We start from the raw sequence: 23,565 nt of genomic DNA on the forward strand, positions 1-23,565 counted from the left end.
TATATCCATAGCAACTCCATAAATACGTGCGTATATTAGATAGAATGCTTTCGGATGCGGTAGTGGTAAACAATCGTAGCTCCATTTTTATATTAAATCGTATTTTGAGGGTGTTAAAACGGGATAATGAAAAACAAGAGTTCTTTTTTGTTCCAAACATTGTGATTTGGTTTTTGCATTTTTAAATACGGAATATACTATTTTTGTAATCACTTACGATTTTTATTTTGCATATTACCTGTTTAAAGACATAGAGGTAAAAAGTCGTAACTCCCATTATTATACATCAGGTAAATAATTTCTTAACAATACTAATACCCAGTAATACTCGTAGATTTGCATTTACATATACCAATAATGTTGAATTCGACGTAATGGAAATAATTTTTATTTTATAGTTTATTGACTAGTCTGTATGTTTTTCGCTTTCTTGCAAATGTATACATTGTGGATATACGACTGTTTACCTCTAAGGTACAGTTATATACTATATATTATATCGGTTTTATAGCGTTCTACGCCTTTCTGTTCCTAATCGCCACTCCTTTCTATTGTGGCAGTCTTCCTCTCTTAGATTTCTTTCTGACATCGCCTTGGAGATGCCCTTTATCCATGTAGTTGCTGGTCTTCCTCGTTTTCGTTTTTCTGTGCGGGTCCATTCTAACACTTTTTTGGGGATTCTGCTTTCGTCCATTCGTCTTACGTGTCCGTATCAAACTAGCTGTTGTCTTTCGATGTCATCTATGAGTGTTCTTTCTATTTCCATTTGTTGTCTAATGTCGCCGCTTCTTATGTGTTCTAGTCTACATCTTCTTGCTAACCTTCTCCAAAAATCCATCTCTATTTATCCATGCCTATTTAAATACGATTTCATTAATTTAAAGTAATTTTTGCTTAACTTCCGGTTACAATTTTAAACGGAGATGATATAAAAACCAGAAGTATATTTTTCGTGTTGTTGAGACGCGTCGAATAATATATCACTTGTACTATTTCGGCGACTTTAAAACAGTACATCCGGTTGCAACTCTGCAAAAGCCAATGACACGACAAATTATAAACGCTTAATCAAATGGTATATCAGTTGGAATCGTCGGTATATACGGAATCAATACATCCTCGCCTTTACCTTAATGATCGTTGCCTCAATGGCATCATTCATTAACTTTTTCACACTGAGTCTCGTTCGAATATAAAGTCGAGGTTGATTAATAGCATAATGACAATTGACCCTACTTTTAATGATTGTAAATTGTGAGGTGGAAGTCCATGCAATTCCAATGAAATCAACGGCTCTGTAGGATAGCTAATTACGTCATCCTGGACTATAACTACTGTGTCAAATAATCTGAACTAAAGCAACATTGCTTGAACAAAATTATGAATTGCCCCGTTATGATCATCGGCATATGCATTTTTTACTGACGCAGCAAATGTTGCTTTGTCGTATAAATTCTTCATCGAGAATTTCCAAGATAGAAGAAAATACCTCATTGTATGTGTGTGATGTGTGGTTGACGTGGAGTGTTGCGGAACATTGCATACAGCACAGAAGATAGATACCGAGTCTATCCGAGTCATGTTTTAGTTAATGGCTATTACAGTAGCTCTTTTGTTCCACTTAAAATGTGAAGTTTCAATACATATTCATGTGCTTTTAATTTTTGTTTATGAATTCGTATTCTACCCAGATCACCAACTTTTGTTATTTGGGTGCAAACTTAAATGAACCAAATGAACCAATCGACGGAAATTAAGATAAGGATCGAGAAGGCAAGATCAGCTTTCGTCAAAATGAAAAAAATCTTTAACAGCCACGATATAAAATTGGAAATAAAAGTTCGTTTACTAAAATGCTACGTATTCTCCGTTCTTTTATATGGCGTGGAGTCATGGACCTTAACTGAAGCATCACTGAAGAGACTCGAAGCATTTGAGATGTGGTGCTATAGACGCATGTTGAGGATTTCCTGGATAGACAGAGTTACCAACGAAGAAGTTCTACATAGAATGGGTAAAGAGCGCGAACTAGTCGTAACCATAAAACCTCGCAAACTGGAGTACCTGGGCCATATAATTCGCAATGGACAACGATATGACCTACTTCGGACCATACTTCAAGGTAAAGTGCGTGGGAAAAGAGGTCCAGGACGAAGAAGAATATCCTGGCTGCATAACCTGCGAAAATGGTTTAACTTAACCACTACCGGACTTTTCAGGGCAGCAGTCAACAAAGTCAGAATAGCCATGTTAGTGTCCAACATTCGTAACGGATAGGCACCATAAGAAGAAGAAATTCTACCCAGATCTCTGAATAGGTAGGGCATACCGAAACATGTAAGATACTATTGATACCGATATTCATATACAGAGGATTTAACGAATTGTACTCTGGCGATACATATATAATATACATAATATGTACTTCTTCTTCTTATTCATGTACCTTGTCCATTCTGAACCATGGCAATTAACATGGCTATTCTGACTTTGTTTACGACAGATCTGAATAGTTCGGTAGTTAACAATTCGAATCATTGCCGCAAGTTTTGGAGCAACGACTTTCTCCTCCTCCCTGGACCCCTTCTGCTATCTATTTCCCCTTGGATCATCAGCTGAAGTAATCTATATTTATTCATGACGTGACCCAAGTATTCTAATTTTCTCTTCTTTATAATTATTCCGACCTCTCTCTCTCTCTCTCTCTCTCTCTCTCTCTCTCTCTCTCTCTCTCTCTCTCTCTCTCTCTCTCTCTCTCTTACTTTTTCTATTTTTAGACGTATTTCTTTCGCTTGATTCCAACTTGAATCAACTCTTGTTCTTAAGTAGATGTACGAATCCACGTGTTCAATTCTTTGATTGTTTAATATCAGTTTTCTTGGTCATTGTTGGGTTTTGCTTACTAATATCAATTTGGTTTTTGTGATTTTGAGTCCATATTGTGCACTTATTTTTTCATATCTTACTCATTAAACAACTCAGTTCCTCCATGCTACTCGCTACATATGTACTTATACAGTGCTCTTCAGATAAATCTATCCACCTTAAATAACTTTTGAACCACTGATTTTCAGAAAAAACGCAAAAACATGTCAAATAATACTTAAAACGGGAGACATTATGCCATATTTAAGCTTGACGGGAAAGTCACCCTCTCACTTCCCGTATCATCCCTTAATTTTTTTTAAATTACTGCTGCCTTTTTTTATTTTAGATTTGGATTCTCCTCTTTGTACTGATTTCAAAAATGTGTAACACTTTATACTTAAAGTGATTAGTTTATGATAAAAATAAATACAAAAGCAAGAAAACTGGGTTGAAAAGATTATTTTTTTAACAATTTTATTACATACAATCATACAAACATTTAGAATGAACATTTCACTACCAAAAATTTTAGCAATAATTATTCAAAATGATTTTTAAAAGCTTGAATAATTATTATTGTTAAAATTTTTGAATAATTATTGTTAAAATTTTTGGTAGTGAAATGTTCACTCTAAATGTTATATAAAATTGTTAAAAAGATCATTTTTATTCAATCCAGCTTTCTTGCATTTGTATTTATTTTTCTCATACTACAACTAATCACTTTAAGCATCAAATGTTATACATTTTTGAAATTAGTACAAAAAGGAGAATCCAAATATGAAATAACTAAGGGGGTAGTAATTTAAAATAAATTAAGGGATGATACGGGAGTGAGAGTCTCCCCCTTCAATTATTATTTGACATGTTTTGCGTTTTTTCTAAAAATCAGTGGTTCAGAATTTATTTAAGGTGGATAGTTTTATCTGAAGAGCACTGTATAGTAACAAATTTTTAAAAACAACAATAAGTATACATTTTAATAACAAACGTAACGGTTCTATAAATTATAATTAACCTATACGGTAACGTAAATACATTTTATAGTTAATGCAACATAAAAACACAAAACAATTGTTAACAAAAAAGTAAAAACAAAATCAAATTTCATTTTTTAATTTCGTTATACCTACGCATAGAAAGTCAGATATATTCTGAAAACAACAACATTTTGAATTGAAAAATAATATTTGGAGTTCTGAACAATATTTCACATTTTCCAAGTGAATATTGCTGTTGGTTATTAAACCACTGTTTGTCATTAAATCTAGATCCTGTAATAAATAACCTAATATTGCTTAGTTAATTTATAACACTTACCTGCTAATTTAAGTTTTTTTTCATCAGTACAAAGAAAACTGCATTCCCTGTTAAAATAATTATTTTGAATTTTCTTCTTCTTCTTCTTTTAATAGGACAATGTCCTGTTTTTTCTCTTACAGTCTGCTGCGATCTGGAGCTCCAGCTCTCGTACCATCGTTTTTTAGGTCTTTCTATGGGTCACTTAGTATTAGGCTTCTGCGTTTTCGTCCATACGTTCAGGATCCATCTGATCTACGAGATCTTATGCGTCGTCAAGCTCTTATCCATATCACTAAGTCTTGAATGACTAGCGCTCTCAATGTGTCTTCGTTTCGTATCCTATTTCTGAATGTGATACCTCTTATGGATCTTAGGGTTTTCGTCTCTGTGTTTCTCATTATTTGTTTGGTCTTTGTTTTCTCCACCCTTGTCTCATCTACGTAGGTCAGTACGGGTCTAACACATGTCTTATAAATGCGGACTTTGCTTTCAGTGCTCATATATTTATTCCGCCAGATTAAATCACTCAGGAAACCAAATAGTGCAGTCACTGAAGGCTTTCACCTCCGATTTCGTTGAACCTCCATCGATTTTCATGAAAATTGGTGAGTAATTAGAGGATACCTCAAGGAACAAAGGTGACATGATGCCAACTTGCGCTTTTACCCTGGGGGTGGATGTCACCTCTTCTCGGGGGTGAAAATTATTTTATTAAAAATAATAACATAAGTCGATAGAGGGACAAATTATAAGCAAAATTTGTTATATAAAGTTATTAAAATAAATCAACACTTTTTGAGTTATTAAAGACCAAAGATTTTATTTTTTCGTAAAAAAATGCATGTTTAAAATCGGTTTTTCACGTATAAATCAAAAATTATAAGCTTTTACAAAAAAGTTATTATTACTGAAATTGAAGATAATAAAAATTTTAATATATTTATCATATAAAGAACTAAACTAATGTTAGTTCAAAGTGAGTTATTGGCAATTGAAAGTGTATTTTTTTCGACGAGTACTCAAATCTAAGTATTCAAGCTTAAATAACGGAAAAAAGATGCAATGTATAAAATATTCCTGCTAAACATTTGCCAAAGTACTTCGGAATACCTATTAAATGAGCTTCAGAACAAGGTAATAGCGTCAAAATTAAGCAAGTTATAATGAAAATAAAAGAACCGTTTCGAATTTTTTTAGGAAAAAGTGAAAGATAAATTTGAACTCTATCAACATGTTCGGGGGCTCATTTATTAGGTATTTTTAAGTACTTTGACAAATGTTTAATCAGTTTATGTTATAAAATGCATTAATTTCCCGTTATTTCAGCTTGAATACTTAGAGTTTTTTACTCGCCGAAAAAAATATACATTCAATTCCCTATAACTCACTTTTAGTTAATATTAAAAGATTTTTGTAGTAAGGGGTTTATTTCATTTTTCATTAGCTTCAATTTTGATAATAATAACTTTTTTGTAAACACTTTTTGAGTTATTGATGAAAAATTGGTTAAAAACATGCATTTTTCTAAAGAAAAATTAAAATCTTTGATCTTTAATAACTCAAAAAGTTTTGATTTATTTTAATAACTTTATATAACAAATTTTGTTTGAAATTTGTCCCTCTATCGAATTATGGGGTTATTTTTAATAAAATAATTTTCACCTCCGAGAAGGGGTGGCATCCACCCCTAGGGTAAAAGCGCAAGTTGGCACCATGTCACCTTTGTTTCTTGAGATATCCTCTAACCACTCACCAATTTTCATTCAAATCGATGCAGGTTCAACGAAATCGGAGGTAATAGCTCCTATCCACCTTCAGTGACTCCACTAAAATATTCTCGCTGCTTTCGTTGCCTTCTGTTTTTTTTTCTTGTCACAGATGCCTGTCGCTAGATATTTCGACACTCAGGTATCTACAATATATTACCTGTTGGATTATATGGTCGTCTTCTGCTAATTTACATCTAATTGGGTTCTTGGATAATATTATCGATTGGGTTTTCTTTGTTAGTAGTTTTCGGCGGTTATTTTAAATTTTTGTAGTAAGCGTTGTAAGTCATCTTCGTTCTTGGCTATTAACATAGCGTAATCTGCGTAGCAAAGTATTGTCATGGTTCGGTTGGCCATTATGTATCCACAAGGAACAGAAATAATTTTCACGTAACTTGCTGTATACCATCAATCACAAAAATTACCATCAATTACCTGGACATTAAAGCTCATCGGTGTCAGAGACCGACATAAAAAAAATGTTTCCACTGACACACTTTCAAGCGTAAGGTTGTGTTTACTCCTTGAATATGAGTGAAATTAAACAACAATGATACCTATTTTTAATTTATTAAGCCTCTTAAACATTAGCAAAATACCAAAGAAAACAAAAAAAACAAACAATTATACAGGGTGTTTCATTAATAATTGTCCATATAGTAACTGGAGAAACCTTAGCACAAAATACGAAGATTTAACCTAAAACACTTAAATAAAATGTGGTTCCTTACTGAGTTACAGGTTGTTTTATTTAAATATTTAATAACTATTTTTGCTCAGCATTTTAAAACTATTCAACGTATCCCTTTCATACATGGAAGTGAGTGCGACTACTATACACCCTATTAAATTATTATAAACAAACGTTTCCAGCTACTACCAGAGGCGTACGACAGGGGATGGTGAATGGTTGACCCTTCTCAAATTCTACGCCACTGGAAGAATTACTATTTTCGTGCCATTTTTAGATTCTTCAATACTTCCTACCTAAATAATATACTCTTCATTGGTAACGTTAAAGTCATTAATTTTCGAGATCTGAAGTTAAATAAGAAACGGTACAGTTATTTTGATTAATTTATGATATGATTCATATGATTAAAATTTAAAACTTATTTGTACCCACTTACTACTTTAAAACTATTTGGCGTATTCTTATCATACTTGGCAGAAAGTGTAGGTACTGTACACCCTACAAAATTTAGATAAATAAACGTTTCTAGCTACTACCAGAGGCGTACGACAGGGGATAGTGGCTGGTTGACCCTTCCCAAATTCTACGCCACTGACGAAATTGCTATTTTAGTGTAATTTTTTGATTTTGCAATATTTTTATGTAAATAATATACTCCTCATTCCCAACGATAAAATGATTAGTTTTCGAGATATTTGAAATTAAAAATGAAGCGACACAATACATTAATCAAAATAACCGTGTCGTTTCATTTTTAACTTCAAAGATCTCGAAAACTTATAACTTTACCATTACGAATGAAGAGTATATTATTTTCATAGAAAGTATTGGAGTTGACACTAGCTATAACTTCATTCATTATCAAATTAAATAGGCATGGGCCCAGGCTGTCATTGTCCTTGTCTAATGCCGGCATTTTTCGGTTTATACAGGGTGTCCCGAAAAGATTGGTCATAAATTATACCACAGATTCTGGGGTCAAAAATAGGTTGATTTAACCTCACTTACCTATATACAATAGTGCACACAAAAAAAGTTACAGCCCTTTGAAGTTACAAAATGAAAATCGATTTTTTTTTTCATATATCGAAAACTCCTAGAGGTTTTTTATTGAAAATGGACATGAGGAATTTTTATCGCAGCAACATCTTAAAAAAAATTATAGTGAAATTTTTGCACCCCATAAAAATTTTATGGGGGTTTTGTTCCCTTAAACCCCCCAAACTTTTATGTACGTTCCAATTAAATTATTATTGTGGCACCATTAGTTAAACACAATATCTTTAAAACTTTTTTGCCTCTTAGTACTTTTTTGATAAGCCAGTGTTTATCGAGATATTTTGAATAATTGTCGAATCCACCACATATTTGTATATGGTTAAGTATGATTATAGACACCTGTTAATAATCTGAAAAGGGCCTAGCCGGGTAAGATGGTGAAAAGTGCCCCCAACCCAATTTAAATTCCATATGGGCCACTTTTTAGCACATATAGAGGAACTCACTTTCTGAAATTTTTAGCCCCCTAGGTGGTCACGTGACCCCCTAGAGCCTAATTAGGCTTTTTATGTTTTTATTTATTCTCTCAGATTGATTAAAAACTTGATTTAAAAAAGTTGTAAGTTTCAAAATGATCTAGATGAAAAATTTTTTTTTATTTTTTTGGCGGGAAATTCGAATTTTTAGAACAATTTTAAACTTTTAAATACCTCTGAAAAAAAACTAAGACACTCGTTTTTACGAAAATTAATTATAATTTGTATTTTTGAACAATCTTTCACCCTTAATTTTTTCAGATTTTTAAAATTGGTGAAACGTACCTTTAAAAATAAAAAACCGCATTTTTTCGGTTTTCTTTTCGTTTTTTGATACAATTTTATTAATATTTTTCAAAAAATTTAACACCGTCACTAGAATAGGTAAAAAACTGAAAAATAATTGGGGTTTGCTTAATAAAAATTTTTTGTAACGATATCCATTTTCAAGATACAGGGCGTTGAAGAAAACAAAATTTTACATATTTTTTACGATTTTGCCGAAACTACTGGCAACATTGTAATAAAACTTGGCGGGTTTTAAGAGGTAGTTATTGTGCATGTTTTGACATACAAATAAGTATTTGATATTCATCATTGGCGCGCATAGGGGTAATGGTCTGAACTTTTCAAAGAAAAAAAGATAGTACGCCACTGACATATTTCAAATTAACAATCATTTTTGAATTCCTCGTTCAATTTTCAATAAAAAATCTATCTTCTCATTTTTTCATACGACGCGCCGTTTTGCTGCAAAAAATAAAATATCTTAACGCTTCCAAAGTATTCGAATTAATTTTGATAATAAATGGATGTACGAGTTTATTATGTAGATGTAGAAAGTACTAGAAGTTCGAATACTTTGTAAGGGTTAAGATCTTTTATTTTTTGAATAAAAATGGCGCGTCGGATGAAAAAATAAGAAGATACATTTTTTGTCACAAATTCAACGAGAAATTCAAAAACCATTGTTAATTTGAAATATGTCAGTGGCGTACTATCTTTATTCTTTAAAAAGTTCAGACCATTACCCCTATGCGCGCCAATGATGAATATCAAATCCTTAATTGTATGTCAAAACATGCACGATAACTACCTCTTAAATCCCGCCAAGTTTTATTACAATGTTGCCAGTAGTTTCAGCAAAATCGTAAAAAATGTGTAAAATCTTGTTTTTTTCAACGCCCTGTATCTTGAAAATCGATGGCGTTACAAAAAATTTTTAGTAAGCAAACCCCAATTATTTTTCAGTTTTTACCTATTCTAGTGACAGTGTTACCTTTCTTGAAAAATACAATGTATAAAATTGTATGTATAAAATTGTATCAAAAAACGAAAAAAAAACCGAAAAAACGCGGTTTTTTTATTTTTAAAGGTACGTTTCACCAATTTTAAAAATCTGAAAAAATTCAGCGTGAAAGATTGTGCAAAATATACATTATAATTGATTTTCGTAAAAACGAGTGTCTTAGTTTTTTTTTTCAGAGTTATTTAAAAGTTTAAAATTGTTCTAAAAATTCGAATTTCCCGCCAAAAAATAAAAAAAAAATTTTCGTATAGATCTTTTTGAAACTTACAACCTTTTTAAATAAAGTTTTTGGCTAGCTCTTGATGCGGCTGAGATAAAAAATAAAAACACAAAATGCCTAATTAGGCTCTAGGGGGGTCACGTGACCACCTAGGGGGCTAAAAATTTCAGAAAGTGAGTTCCTCTATATGTGCTAAAAAGTGGCCTATATGGAATTTAAATCGAGCTGGGGGCACTTTTCACCATCTTACCCGGCTAGGCCCTTTATTTATAACTTAAATTTTTTGGTATATTTTGAAAAAGAAGCCACATCTCGATAAAAGTTGACTTATCAAAAAAAGACTTAGAGGCAAAAAAGTTTTAAAAACAATGTGTTTAACTAATGGTACCACAATAATAGTTTAATTGGAACGTACACAAACATTTGGGGCGTTTAAAGGAACAAAACACCCATAAATTTTTTATGTAAATATAGTAAAAAAGAAGCCGAATCTCGATAAAAACTGGCTTATTGAAAAAATACTAAGAGGCAAAAAAGTTTTAAAAACGTTTTGTTGTACTAATGGTACCACAATAATGAATTAATTGGAACGTACACAAAAGTTTGGGGGGTTTAGGGGAACAAAATCCCCATAAATTCTTTATGGTGTGGACAAATTTCACTATAATTTTGTTTTAAGGTGGTCCTGCCATAGGAATGATACATGTCCGTTTTCAATAAAAAATCTCTGAGAGTTTTCGATATATTGAAAAAAATCGATTTTCATTTTGTAACTTCAAAGAGCTGTAACTTTTTTTATGACCACATTTAGGTTCAACCGAACTATTTTTGACCCCAGAATGTGTGGTATAATGGTATAATTTATGACCATTCTTTTCGGGACACCCTGTATATTGTGTCATTAGTTTCCTGTTATTTGTGATAATGATATTTTAAAATAAATTCTATTTTATATAAAAATTTTTATTATTATTAAGACTTATTAATTGTTTACTTATTAAGACTAATTAAATAAACCTTAGGTAAATTTTATCTATTTATATAAATTGTGCTTTCGGTAAACTGTGTTTTGGTGAAATGTTTTCGGTGAATTATTTTTTGTTTAACTGTTTTCGGTGAATTTTTCTAATTTCTGTCCATTTTATTCCCCCGAATTGGAACGAAATATATATTTTTTTTAATGTAAATGTACCTTTATTATTAATTAAATTACGGTAACGAATAAATTTCAAAGATATCATTTTGCCACCTAGCAGTAATTATTACAGCTATAAATTAATTCCAACTGTCTCTAAAACGTCCTATCTTCTGCAGTTGCTATTTAATGAACTAAAATTTAATCTGTCTCGCTTTATGATCCAATTGCAGTTCGTATAATGGTAGTAAATATTGACTAACTAAATGCGGTAATATAAAATATTTAATAGTTTCTTTGAAAGGATTAAAATAAGTAATTATCAATCCACATAAAATCCATTATAATTTATTTCATTTAAGGTGTATATTTATGTCTCTTTACACCTTTAAATTGTAAGATCAGACATAACCAAGTCGGATACCGAAATATACAAAATATACATAAAGTTGTAAATAAATTATAACGGTGAAAGAGATCTGGACCAATACGCTTTGCACCAAACCTAAATACCTAATTCAGCGACAGCTTTAATCCACAAGAAAATTAAGAAAATTTATGTCACCCACAACAAAAACATGTCACTGATAATCATAATGGCTAAAATTAACTAATAATTAATGGATCCTTCCGATGTACTCAATACCTGTAAATATACAAAGCTAAGTTATTGAACTTAACTTTGGAATAGCTTAGGTTTTCTTATCTAAATACAAATACATGATAAAATCAAAACTATACCAATCAATCAGAGTTCGCCAGAGAGACGTTATTTCACCAATGCTATTCACGCTGGGACAGGACGACGTTTTCAGACATTAACTGTACAGTAAGCGAATACATCTACCTGGAACATATAATGAAAGTTAATAAAGAAAATCAATCTGCGAAAAATCAGAAGAATAAGGTTAGCGTGGACAGGATTTGGAAAACTTAGTTGAATTTTGAAAAACACTCAAATAGAACAATATTTGAAAACCAGAGTTTATGATCAGCGTATCCTCCCTATATCCTGCAACAAGCGAAGTATGGCTGAGGATTAATGAAGAGAAGACGAAATATATGTGTATAAATAGAACGACACAAGGAGACAGGATAGGACAAAATGTGACGGTCAACACCTTCAATTTCGAAAGAGTACAACGTTTTAAGTATCTGGGGGCCATAATCACAGGTGACAACGATGTTACTGAAGAAATAAAAGACAGAATCCAATCAGCAAATTGCTGTCTATTCGCACTGGATAAGCTTATAAAATCAAAAAATCTTACAAGAAGTTCCACGATCAAAACCTATAAATCCATCGTCAGACCTATACTAACATATGGATGCGAAACGTGGACCATGACCCAATCAAACGAAGAAAAGCTCAGACGTTTTGAACGAAAAATACTTAGAAACTGCTTGATAATATCAAATGTAAAAAGATGGCTTATTTTGGACAGGTAGTTAGGGAAGACCGATATAATATTCTTCAAATTATTATGATGGGTAAAATCGAAGGACGCAGAGAAATTGGTAGAAAACATGCCTCTTAGTTGAAGAATATCAGGGAGTGGACAGGCATAAAGAAAGTAGAGCAACTATTTAGAATAGCTCAAGATAGAGACAGATTCGCCATGTTAATCGCCAACGTCAAGGGGACTTTATAGGGGACGTTAGGAAGAAAAAGACAATATTATGAAGCTTTTTAACGATATCTATTAAACGGACCAGATTCCAAAAAATTGACTTCGCTCTACATTTAACACCCTACCCAAAACACCACGTGCAAAATTTTACAAGGACCACCGGCTAATAAAGCAAAGCAAAAAAATATTTTTCTGTATTACATCGATTATAAGACATCATTCTACAACGTACGAGTAAAACATGAACTAATGATAAATTTCCTAAAAGAGTTGGTATTGGATTAAAAAAATTATAAGAGCTATCGCAAATCTGTACTGGAACCAGGCAAATTTTAACGAAATTGAAGATTTCTCAGTAAACAGCGAGTGAGGCAAAGTTTCCTTACACACGTCCTCCAACGTTTTTTAACTTATACCTAGAAAGAACATTCGCAGAAGCTGTGGCGGACTCTAATAAGGGTATAAGAGTAAACGGCATATTTATTAACAATATTAGATATGTCGATGACACAGTGATAGTGGCAGATAATCTCGAATATCTTCAATGTCTTGATGTGACTCTTGCATGTGAAGTTTTAAAATAAATGTCAAGAAGACAAAAACAACTTGCATACTTAGGTAGAAATAATTACCCAAATGCAAAGATGTATGTAGCTGGAGAAAAAATCCATTAAGTCAGGTAGTTCAAATACTTGGGTTATCTGCTTAACGATAGTTGTAACTCTGAGATTGAAATAAAGGCAGAGTCGAACAAACCAAAAATACTTTTTAGAAACTTAGATATGTATATAATATAATATTTAGGTGTGTAATAAATGTATATGCTTATTGCCACTTTTCTAATTCTCAATGGTAAATTAAAAGCATGGTCTCCGCTACTGAGGCTCTTCTTCTTCTTCTTCTTGTCGCCAACATTCCAACGGATGTTGGCGAGCATCATGGCAATCTTCACTTTATCTGCAGCAACGCGGAAAAGCTGCACGGATGTTGTGTTGAAGCAGGTTCTGAGGTTCTTTAACCAGGGTGTTCTTCTTCTTCCTGGACCTAGCTTTCCAAATATTTTTCCTTGCAGGATGGCTTGTAGGAGGGCATATCTGGATTCATTTGGCATAATGTGTCCAAAGTATTCCAACTTTCGAGATTTGATGGTGGTTAGTACTTCTCGGTTCTTCCCCATTCTTCTAAGAGCCTCCTTATTTGTGACCTGATCAGTCCATGAGATTTTAAGAAATCTCCGATATAGCCACATCTCAAATGCTTCCAATTTTCGGCACGTATCCTCGTCCAAGGTCTATGATTTAACACCATAAAAAAGGACAGAGAAGACGTAACAACTCAGCATTCTTACTTTTATACCAAGAGAAAGGTTGTGGCTCTTGAAAAACGCCCCCATGCGGTTGAAGATTGATCTAGCTTTTCCGATACGCGCTCTTATTTCTTGGTTTTTGGTCTATTCTTCATTTATTATGGTGCCGAGGTAGTTGTAGTGCCTCACTCTTACTACAGGAGTTTGGTTGATATAGAGTTGACCTTCTGTTATCTTTTTCTTGCTGACGATCATAAGCTTTGTTTTCTTTACGTTTATATTGAGTCCATATTGTTGACTGTAATACGTGATTTTTTGTCCATGAGGACTTGTAGGTCTTCTAGATCAGGGGTCACCAATTAGCGGACCGTGAGCTAGTTTTGTGCGGACCGTCAATAAATTCAGAATATACCTAGTGTTTGGCAATTTTGAAAATGTTTGGCCATGAAATTGTGTACTATGTTTGGCTCATCTTGTGTGTGCGAAGCCGCTTTATCAAGAATGAACTTTATTAAAAATCGGTAGAGATCTCACTTAACAGATGAATATCTCAACTACCTAATGAGACTCAGTTGCACTAAACTCACTCCAAACTTCAGACAGGTTGTACATGAAAAAATGTCATTTTTCTCTCTGATAATTTAATTTTGTAAAGAATTTTCCCCCTTATCATTGTTACTTACTAATCTTTAATTTTGAAATTAAGTAAGCTGTAATATAAAATTGTCATGTTCATTTTTTATATTCTTTTCCTCTATACTATATGTTAAGTAGGAGTACTTTTCAAATGTGCATTTAATTAAAATAATTTTCAGATTTAATAAGTTTGCAACAAACACCTTGCATTGAAACTAATGTAGAAAAGATAACATGTTAATTAGCATTTTGTACTACGATTATTTATTTTAAATTCCTCAGTTTCCTTTCTACAAAATTGAAGATGTCTAAAAACTTCACTATCATTCAAAATATACATTCTTAATTTTTAAAATATTCTCAGTAACAATTTACAATACTGCTGTTTTCAAAATATACTGATAATAACATCAAAACAATACACAATGAAGTTATATTTTATTTATTGTACCAGGAAAACTTACAGAAAAGTATACAGTAACCAAAAAACAATAAGATATTATTAGTTTTTCTTTCCATATTAGTCCATGTGTGAGGCCACTTTCGTATGAAAAATGTTTCTGATTCGATTTCTTTGCGGATCCCTGTTCAAAAATGTCTCCTAAACAAATCAGAAAGGTGCCGGGTGAAACAATTTTTTAAGCAAATTCAAAATTACTTTTTTGCCTCGAAAAACGTATTTTTAGGTTTCTTGGGCAATTATCAACAATAAAGGTCTCTTGTCATATTTCTGGAAAGTTGATAGTTTTCGAGTAATAACCGGTTTAAAATCTGAAAAATGCGAAAATATGCATTTGCGATGCTTGAAAACTCTAAGTTGTAATAAAATGACAGATCTTTTTATTTAAGATGACCAAAATTGCTAAAAACATATTTTTCGTACTTCCGGGCCTAAAGTGACAACTTCACTCCCTTGTGACAGGTACTAAAGTGTCACATTTAATCCCTCCGGGATTAAATATTGACGAAACTCCCGGAACGATTAAATCACAAACAAACGAATTTAAGGGATATTTTATTGAAAAATATAATTAATTAGAATGGTAATTAACGTTAATATTCAAATTAATATTGTGACAGTTCGTCATATTGACCAGTCTTTCCTGGGTTAATGCAGCAGGTAACTGACGAGTAACAGATAGGTCCTTTTCATATTGAACTGGTGTTTGTTTCGAAGATCCTGCGGAAACAGGAAGCGAGAATGAGGACTGTGGCATAACTATAGTGGACGAATCGGCGACTTGACCAAATATTTTATCTGAAATTTTTTGTTTATTTTTAATAGACGATTCAATATATCCCTCGGCCACGTTGGAGGATTTCCATCCTCCATGTCTCTTCAGCACGTCTATTGTTGCTCCCGAATCAGCTAACAAAGACGCAGATGTGCGTCTAAAACAATGTCCCGTATAAGACGTCGCATTTTCTAATTTCAAGAAAGCTGCTATTTGCCGTGGAATTGTACCAAACATGTTTTTTCCTACTACTCGCGTAGTACATTCTTTGTTGATGTATTGAACAAAAAATTTTGAATGAGTTGTCCCTGTCTTTCGCAATGCCACATATTTCCGAAATATCGCCACAAAACTGATGGCACTGTTTTCTGAATTTTTGATCACAAAATTTCGGTCAATTTTATTTTTGGTGTTTCTAATCGCAATTAGGAAGGAATCGCCCAAATCTCTCACATCGTCGATTTCTAAATCAACCAACTCTTTTCCACGACAAGCTCCCGCAACGCCCAAAATAAGTGCAACCTACAAAAAAATTGATTTCTTAAAATTTCTGAATATAAACAAATTTCCAAATTTACCTTAAGCATTAAATATTTATCATCCGGAGCCTCCCGTAAGAACTGATCTACCTGCTCAGACGTGAGAATTCTTGACTTCTTTGGCTTAAATCCCTCATTTCTTCTCTTCAAAAAAGCTAATAATTTTGGAAATTTACTTATATCAATATCTTCTCTAATGTTAATAACCGATTTCAGCATTGAGTAATGTGCCCAGAGAGTTGAGGCACAAACCGCTTTTGATTTATCATCGAAGTAGACTAACAGCGCATTTTCAGTAGGTTGTCTCACATTTTTTAAGCGGCACCACTTTTTAAAAGCATCGTACTGCTGCTCGTATAGTTTTCTAGATTTCGGTGGTAACAATTCTTCACCTACTTCGGCTGCTCTTTTATCAATATCAGATACACCTTCTTCACTCATGATACCAATAATTATCAATAACAATGTTTCTTTACAATGACACTAGTAATGACAATGTTTCTAAATTATAACTGTCACAACGCAATGTTACTATGGTAACTTATTTTAAAGACAGTTTATTAAATGAGTTGAAGAGAGAAAAAACTGATTGAAATTATTGAAATAATTAATAAAATCATACCGGAAGTACGAAAAGTATCGTATATACCTTGCGACTGAAGTACATTTAATCCTTCAGGTAAATTATGGCCCTCCCTGCGGTCGGGCCATAAACTTTACCTTCAGCATTAAATGTACTACTTCAGTCCCGCGGTATATAATGTACTATTTGCGGGCAAAAAGGTGATGTTTTGAATTTGTTAAAATAGTTATTTTCCTAACAAGTGCAGAAAGTCATTCTTTTCCGCACGCGACTGCAGTTTGCCGAACGACGCGAAGCGGGAGTTCGGCAAGCAGTCGAGTGCGGAAAAGAGACTTTCTGCAAGAGTTAGGAACAATATTTTTTCTAAGAGTCTTTAAAAAATTACCAAATCTTAATCAATTAATTTAATTAATATGAAAATACATACTCAAATTAATTCTTTGACAAGGTTGTCAAAACCAAACTTTCAATATAATTAGTTAGCATAGTCTTGGTTTCCATGACGATGATTCAAAACGACTGTTATTGTTTACCGATTTGACTTTCGAATATTATGTCAAAATAATTTTATTTCATCGAATTGTCGCGTTAATTTCATTAAAACAGGAACACAATAAGATATATTTGAAATAAATTAGTAAATAGTATCATTAGTTTATTGCATGTATTATAATTACTTTAAGGCCATATTAACATATCTAAATTAACACGCGTGCGGAAAAGTAAAAACCGCGTGCGGAAAAGTAACACGCGTGCGTAAAAGTAACACGCGTGCGGAAAAGTGAAACTTTCTAAACTAAAATGCGTGCGCGAAAGTAGATATTTTTGCACGCTGGTAGAAAAAATATATTAAACAATTTCTGCCCAAAAATTTTGCCTGGCACCCTTCTGATTTGTTTATAGGGGATATTTTTTAACAAGAATCCACAAAGAAACCGAATCAGAGCAGTCAGGCACAGGCAGCATAAATCCGGACCCCGGAAATGTCATAGGTTTTCGAAACGGACCCTCAGGGAAACTAATTGGTGGCCCCTGTTCTAGGTGGTCCGCAAATACTATGGTGTCATCTGCATACCTGCTATTATCTAGCCGGTTCTGAGGCTCTGCCATATGCTTATTTGCAGGTTGTTGAATAGCTGTATTCGAAGTTTCTTGAGGTGGTCATATTATAAAGAGTTATCGGTATTTATGAAGACTCTGGACTGGGAAACCGAGACGTGTAGAAATCTATCAATCGACTCGTTTCTATACGACTGGTATTCCGTGCATGAAATTATTTGCCTCGAAGCGTTCACCAGAAAACGAGGTGTCGAGACGTATCGTTTTCTATTATAATCGCCACGTGACAAAGAAAGAATGTATTTTGTGTTCTACTCCAAGTAACAGCTCAGCGTTGCCACATTCAGTAGATTTCTACTTTTTGAATATATTTTTGATATTTTGTTTTAAATTCAGCAGGCAATATTTTTTAGTAGATTTTTGGTAAATATATATCAACATTTTGTTATGACTAAAATGAAATTAGCTTTTAATAGTAGTTACCACATTTTTAAATTAATTTTCAGGCTTTTTTCATTACCGAAGATAAGATTCAGGACGTAGTACGTAGATAATGAATCCAGAGAAATGAAACTGGAGTCTGCGTCATATTAAAACTTGTTTGTTTCAAGCAGCGGTGCAAGTAGTATTTCGGGTAATATTGAAGCGTTTTGGCATTCGATGAGGCTATTAACAGCTAACGACGGAAAACTAAAATATCTAAACAATGTAACTTTGTAAAAAGTGCTGCGTTTACCTGTTTCTAATGTAAAATTCGAAATAATTTTTTTCGTTTTTAACCGTACTTAAACTAATGATCGCAACAAACTTTTGAATAAAAATGTATTTTCAAGATTATTTGCCAATGAATGAGGTTGGGAGTTGTACCAAATTTGTTTCAGATATGCAGATGTTAAAATCAATGGATAACAAAATATTATGTAAAAATATTAAAGATGAAACTGATAAAAATGAATCACAAATACCTAAGTCATTTTGTTTCCCAGTTAAAATGTAAAAAAAGTTTGGTTTTTTACAAAAATTCACATTATATTAATTTCTAGTTAAGTTAGCTCTTGTTTTTATTATATAAAAAAACTAAATACAAATAAGTTAATAAAATTTTAATCCATTTTAATTTTTGATATAGTAGATTTTAGCTAAACATGCAATAGATTTTCTACATAAAAAGTGGCAACGCTGTAACAGCTGTTTTTACTGAGTTAAACATCAAATACTAAATGTCACCTGATTTCCATAAATGGTTTTCGCTTGACTAGGATATTGCCGAAACTTCCCGAAACTTTGTCGATACGTGCATAGAATGCCAACGTATGCTACTATCGCCTTTGAAAATAGGTAGCTACAGTAGACAGCTACGTGTAGAAATCTACACTACACGGAATTTAGGCTCTGACTCGGAAGTGATTCTATTTTGGCTATGTTGTAAATGGATTTTTTCCATTAGTTTTTTCTTCAAAACAAGACACATGTGTTTTCCTACAACGCTGATAGGTGATTGTAAAGCTGTTAAAATATTATTACCTGCTAAAAAAGGCAATGCAACTCTAATAAATATATCTGCTGCTGGGGATATGGAGCTTTTAGTTCGCATTGTATAATATATATTATGTAGTTTATGAACATAATATACAATATACATTTACTGCTAGAGTCCTTTTCATGAGCATTTTTCAGTGCGTCACAGATTTTCGATTTCTTTCTAACGCTTTAAATTGTATGTGACAGAAAAAAAGGCACGTCTGTAATAACAGACATTTATAACATTTATTCTAGTTATTCTAGTTGTCGATAGATGGCGCTATAATCGAAGAAAAAATTATTTACGAATTATATAATATATCTACGAATATAATCTGTACAATTTTTAAGACTATACAAATCAAAGAAAATACCATTTTATAAATTTAATAAACAAAATTGATTTGTTTTTATGCCAAATTGCAAATAAAATGTGACAACTGTCAGATTTAACTAAAATGTCCTGTTAGAGTAAATGTCATAAATGTGTATTATCACGGACTTACCTGTTTTTCTATCATTTTTAACGCACTGAAAAAGGCTCGTGAAAAGGACTTTATCTTTATTATTTTTTTACAATAGGCGGGCTACCTAATTGGCATAATATTTATAGTACTAAAATAATTAAGGTATTCTTTGAAACATAAAAATTTTAAGAAGAAATAGGAAGTATAATATCAATCGATTTTATTTTAAGATTTAGATTTAGAAGTTAAAAATTTGATTTAAAAAATTATATGTAACGTATCCTATAATAACATATAATTATAAACATGTTTATCTTGTTAAAAATTTGCACACCATCTTGCATTCGACAGCTTCTAGCGGCTATGAATAGTAACAACTACTCGTATATTTCCAGTGGTGAACCTACTTATTGGCCAACCGACGTGAACAAAATACCCGATCTACTTGACTTCTGCATAACAAAGGGAATTCCAAAAAGATCGCAAAGAATTGAATCTTGCTTTGACCTTTCCTCGGATCACTCGCCTGTATTAATCACGATAAGTACTGAACTTGTTGAGGTACAGCTACCACCGAAACTGGACAACAAATATACGGATTGGGAAAGGTTTCGGCGGGTGATTGAGGACAACCTAAACCTAAACATACCTTTAAAAACAAACTATGAAATAGATGAAGCCATACAAAATTTTAACGTAATTATACAGGAAGCAATCTGGCAAACAACACCCCTAAAAAACACGACGCTCATGAAACAAGAGCTACCAAACATAATCAGACAAAAAATCAAAGAAAAACGATATTTAAGAAAAACATGGCAAAGAACGCACGCGCCTCAGGACAAAACCAGACTCAACCAGGCTACACTTCAACTTAAAACTCTCCTAAATAACTACAAAAACGATGGGATTAAAGAATATCTTAGCAACCTATCAGCAACAGAAATTACAGACTATTCTCTATGGAAGGCTACGAAAAAATTTAAACGACCTCAATCAAGCAACCCTCCTATTCGCGCAGAAAACGGCGAATGGGCCAAAAGCAATAAAGAAAAATCAGAAGTGTTTGCAAAATATCTCACAGACGTCTTTCAACCTTTCCCTGCTGAGAATAATCAAAACTTTGAAGCATCCATCCAACAATTTTTAGAATTTCCATACCAGTTAGAACTTCCACCGGAAAAGTTTAAGGTAAATGAAGTGATCAAAATAATACAAAATCTTAAATCGAAAAAGTCCCCAGGCTTCGATCTTATATCCAGTAAAATTATTAAACAACTACCCAGGAAAGGAATTGTGTACCTCACTCAATTATTCAATGCAGTATTAAGAACCGCATATTTCCCTCTCCTCTGGAAAGTCGCAAAAATTATACTAATTCCCAAACCAGGAAAGCCGCTGGAAAATGTCAAATCATATCGACCCATAAGCTTACTGCCGATAGTGTCAAAGATCCTAGAAAAACTGATACTCTCAAGAATTCAACCACTCCTATCAGATCGAGAACTAATCCCTGCACACCAGTTTGGATTCAGATCCCAACACGCAACCATAGAACAGGTTCATCGGATATGCAGAACTGTTAATCAAGCATTGGAAGACAAAATGTACTGCACTGCCGCTTTTCTAGACATCTCGCAAGCATTCGATAAAGTCTGGCACACAGGCCTTCTATACAAATTAAAAAATATGCTTCCTCTCACTCACTTCCTAATTTTAAAATCCTACCTCCATAACCGTTACTTTTTTGTACAACATAGAGATGAGTGCACGTCTCTATTTCCAGTTGGATCTGGAGTTCCACAGGGCAGTGTTCTGGGGCCAGTGTTATACCTATTGTACACAGCAGACTTACCAACAAACTTTCAAACCACTACAGCTACATATGCAGACGACACAGCAGTGATGTCAGTACATCAGGACCCACGGATAGCTTCTCAACTTCTGCAAACCAGCCTCAACAAAATGCAAACTTGGTTAAAACGGTGGCGTTTTCAAACAAATGAAACAAAGTCGGTTCATATTACCTTCACAAACCGTAAAGGTCACTGCCCGCCTGTATATATCAACAACCACCAACTAAAACAGCAAGCAACAGTCAAATACCTTGGAATGCATCTAGACCAAAGATTAAACTGGAGAACACACATTTTTATGAAGCGTAAACAACTTGGTCTCAAATTACACAATCTTTACTGGCTGATTGGTCACAAATCATCACTTTCGATGAAAAATAAAGTACTTGTCTACAAAGCAATTTTGAAGCCAATATGGACTTACGGGATCCAACTTTGGGGTACTGCATCAAACTCCAATATCGAAATCTTGGAGAGGTTCCAGTCGAAGGTTCTTCGAATAATCACAAATGCCCCATGGTATGTTGCAAATATTATTATTAGACGCGATCTAGAAATTTCAACAGTAAAAGAAGAAATTACCAACTTTGCACAGAAATACGAAGACAGACTGGCACAACATCCAAATGTACTAGCCAGAAACCTGATGAGCCAACCAGTCAGACGGAGACTTAGACGAAATACACCTAGTGATTTACCATCGCGATTTTAGTTATATGTGCCGTAATTCCCAGAGACAAACAATTTTATATCTATGTAAAATATTTGTAAAGAAAATGATTATTGAATCATTTTCTCCAAGTCACCTACACTAGTGGTCACAACATTTACTTATTGTAACTTGTTTTACAGATTGTAAATAAATTAGGACGTTAAATAAAAAAAAAAATCTTGCATGAGGATACTGACTTGCAGTAGCAAGTTAGTTCTACAGAATTTATAGTATAACATAACACTTATTTATTTTAGGTTTTAAGAGCAGCCGCTAAGATTTTCTTTGCGTTTGTACATATCTTTCCCAAAATACACAACAATAATTGGATAAAAATGTCTGCAATAATTTTTACTCCCCTATTATTCTACACATCAACTGCAATAATTTTTTCTATGATGACTCATCACAAGTAAGTAAACTTCGTTTGTCTTTAAAGTATTGTAGATTATAGCAAACACATCACACATAGATATTGCAGATATTTAATAGTAGTATTATTTTATCATGAATGATTTGTTATCTTGAAAACTAGAGATCTAGAATAAATCTAATGGTAAAACTAATTAAAGGCTCCTTAAGGCCACTCACAAAGTTACTTCGTGTTGTACCTCAAAGTTCAAAGTACGTTGGTATACACCCGTTCAAATTTGCAAGGATTCGTACGGAGCTATACCAACTTTGGTATAGCACGAGTTCTTTGACTCAGGCGCAAAAACCGACAAGTGGCAGTTGCCCAAGGTTGGACGAAACAAGATGTAATGGGTCTCCACACTATAAGAGCTCGTTCTCATGACAAGCGCTCTTACATTTTATTAAAGAAGTAAAAATCTTCCCTTGTAGATGGTATATAATTTATTTAATAAATTTTTCTAAAATAGATCTCAGTTGGACTCAAAGTGGGTACATCACTAGTACATTACAAACAAACGTTTTCGGACTAATCAGTCCATCATCAGGTTAAAGCTCCAGATCCAAAGCAGTTGAAACTAGCTACTGAGGTTGGTCGAATGACCTTACCAATATAAAATATTAGCCATCTTGGCTACATCGACAGCGACAATAAGTCGATGTTAAAGAAACTTCAGTTTGAAGCCAAGATGAAAACTCCATGTTGGTTTAAATATACCTTATTCTTTTAACATCGACTTATTGTCGCTCTCGATGTAGCCGAGATGACTAATATTT

At 33.1% G+C, this 23,565-nt stretch overlaps 1 protein-coding gene across 1 annotated transcript in view; it reads left to right on the forward strand.

The window, feature by feature from the left end:
- Window positions 1-23,565, forward strand: part of LOC114332084 (probable cationic amino acid transporter) — a 208,813-nt gene that overhangs the window by 110,237 nt on the left and 75,011 nt on the right. The window contains exon 5 of the mRNA XM_050652864.1: window positions 22,635-22,789. Coding sequence (XP_050508821.1) covers window positions 22,635-22,789 — 155 coding nt within the window. The remainder of the gene's footprint in view (window positions 1-22,634; window positions 22,790-23,565) is intronic.

The sequence above is a fragment of the Diabrotica virgifera genome, chromosome 6 (genome assembly GCF_917563875.1).
Source record: "Diabrotica virgifera virgifera chromosome 6, PGI_DIABVI_V3a".
Classification (NCBI taxonomy): domain Eukaryota; kingdom Metazoa; phylum Arthropoda; class Insecta; order Coleoptera; family Chrysomelidae; genus Diabrotica; species Diabrotica virgifera.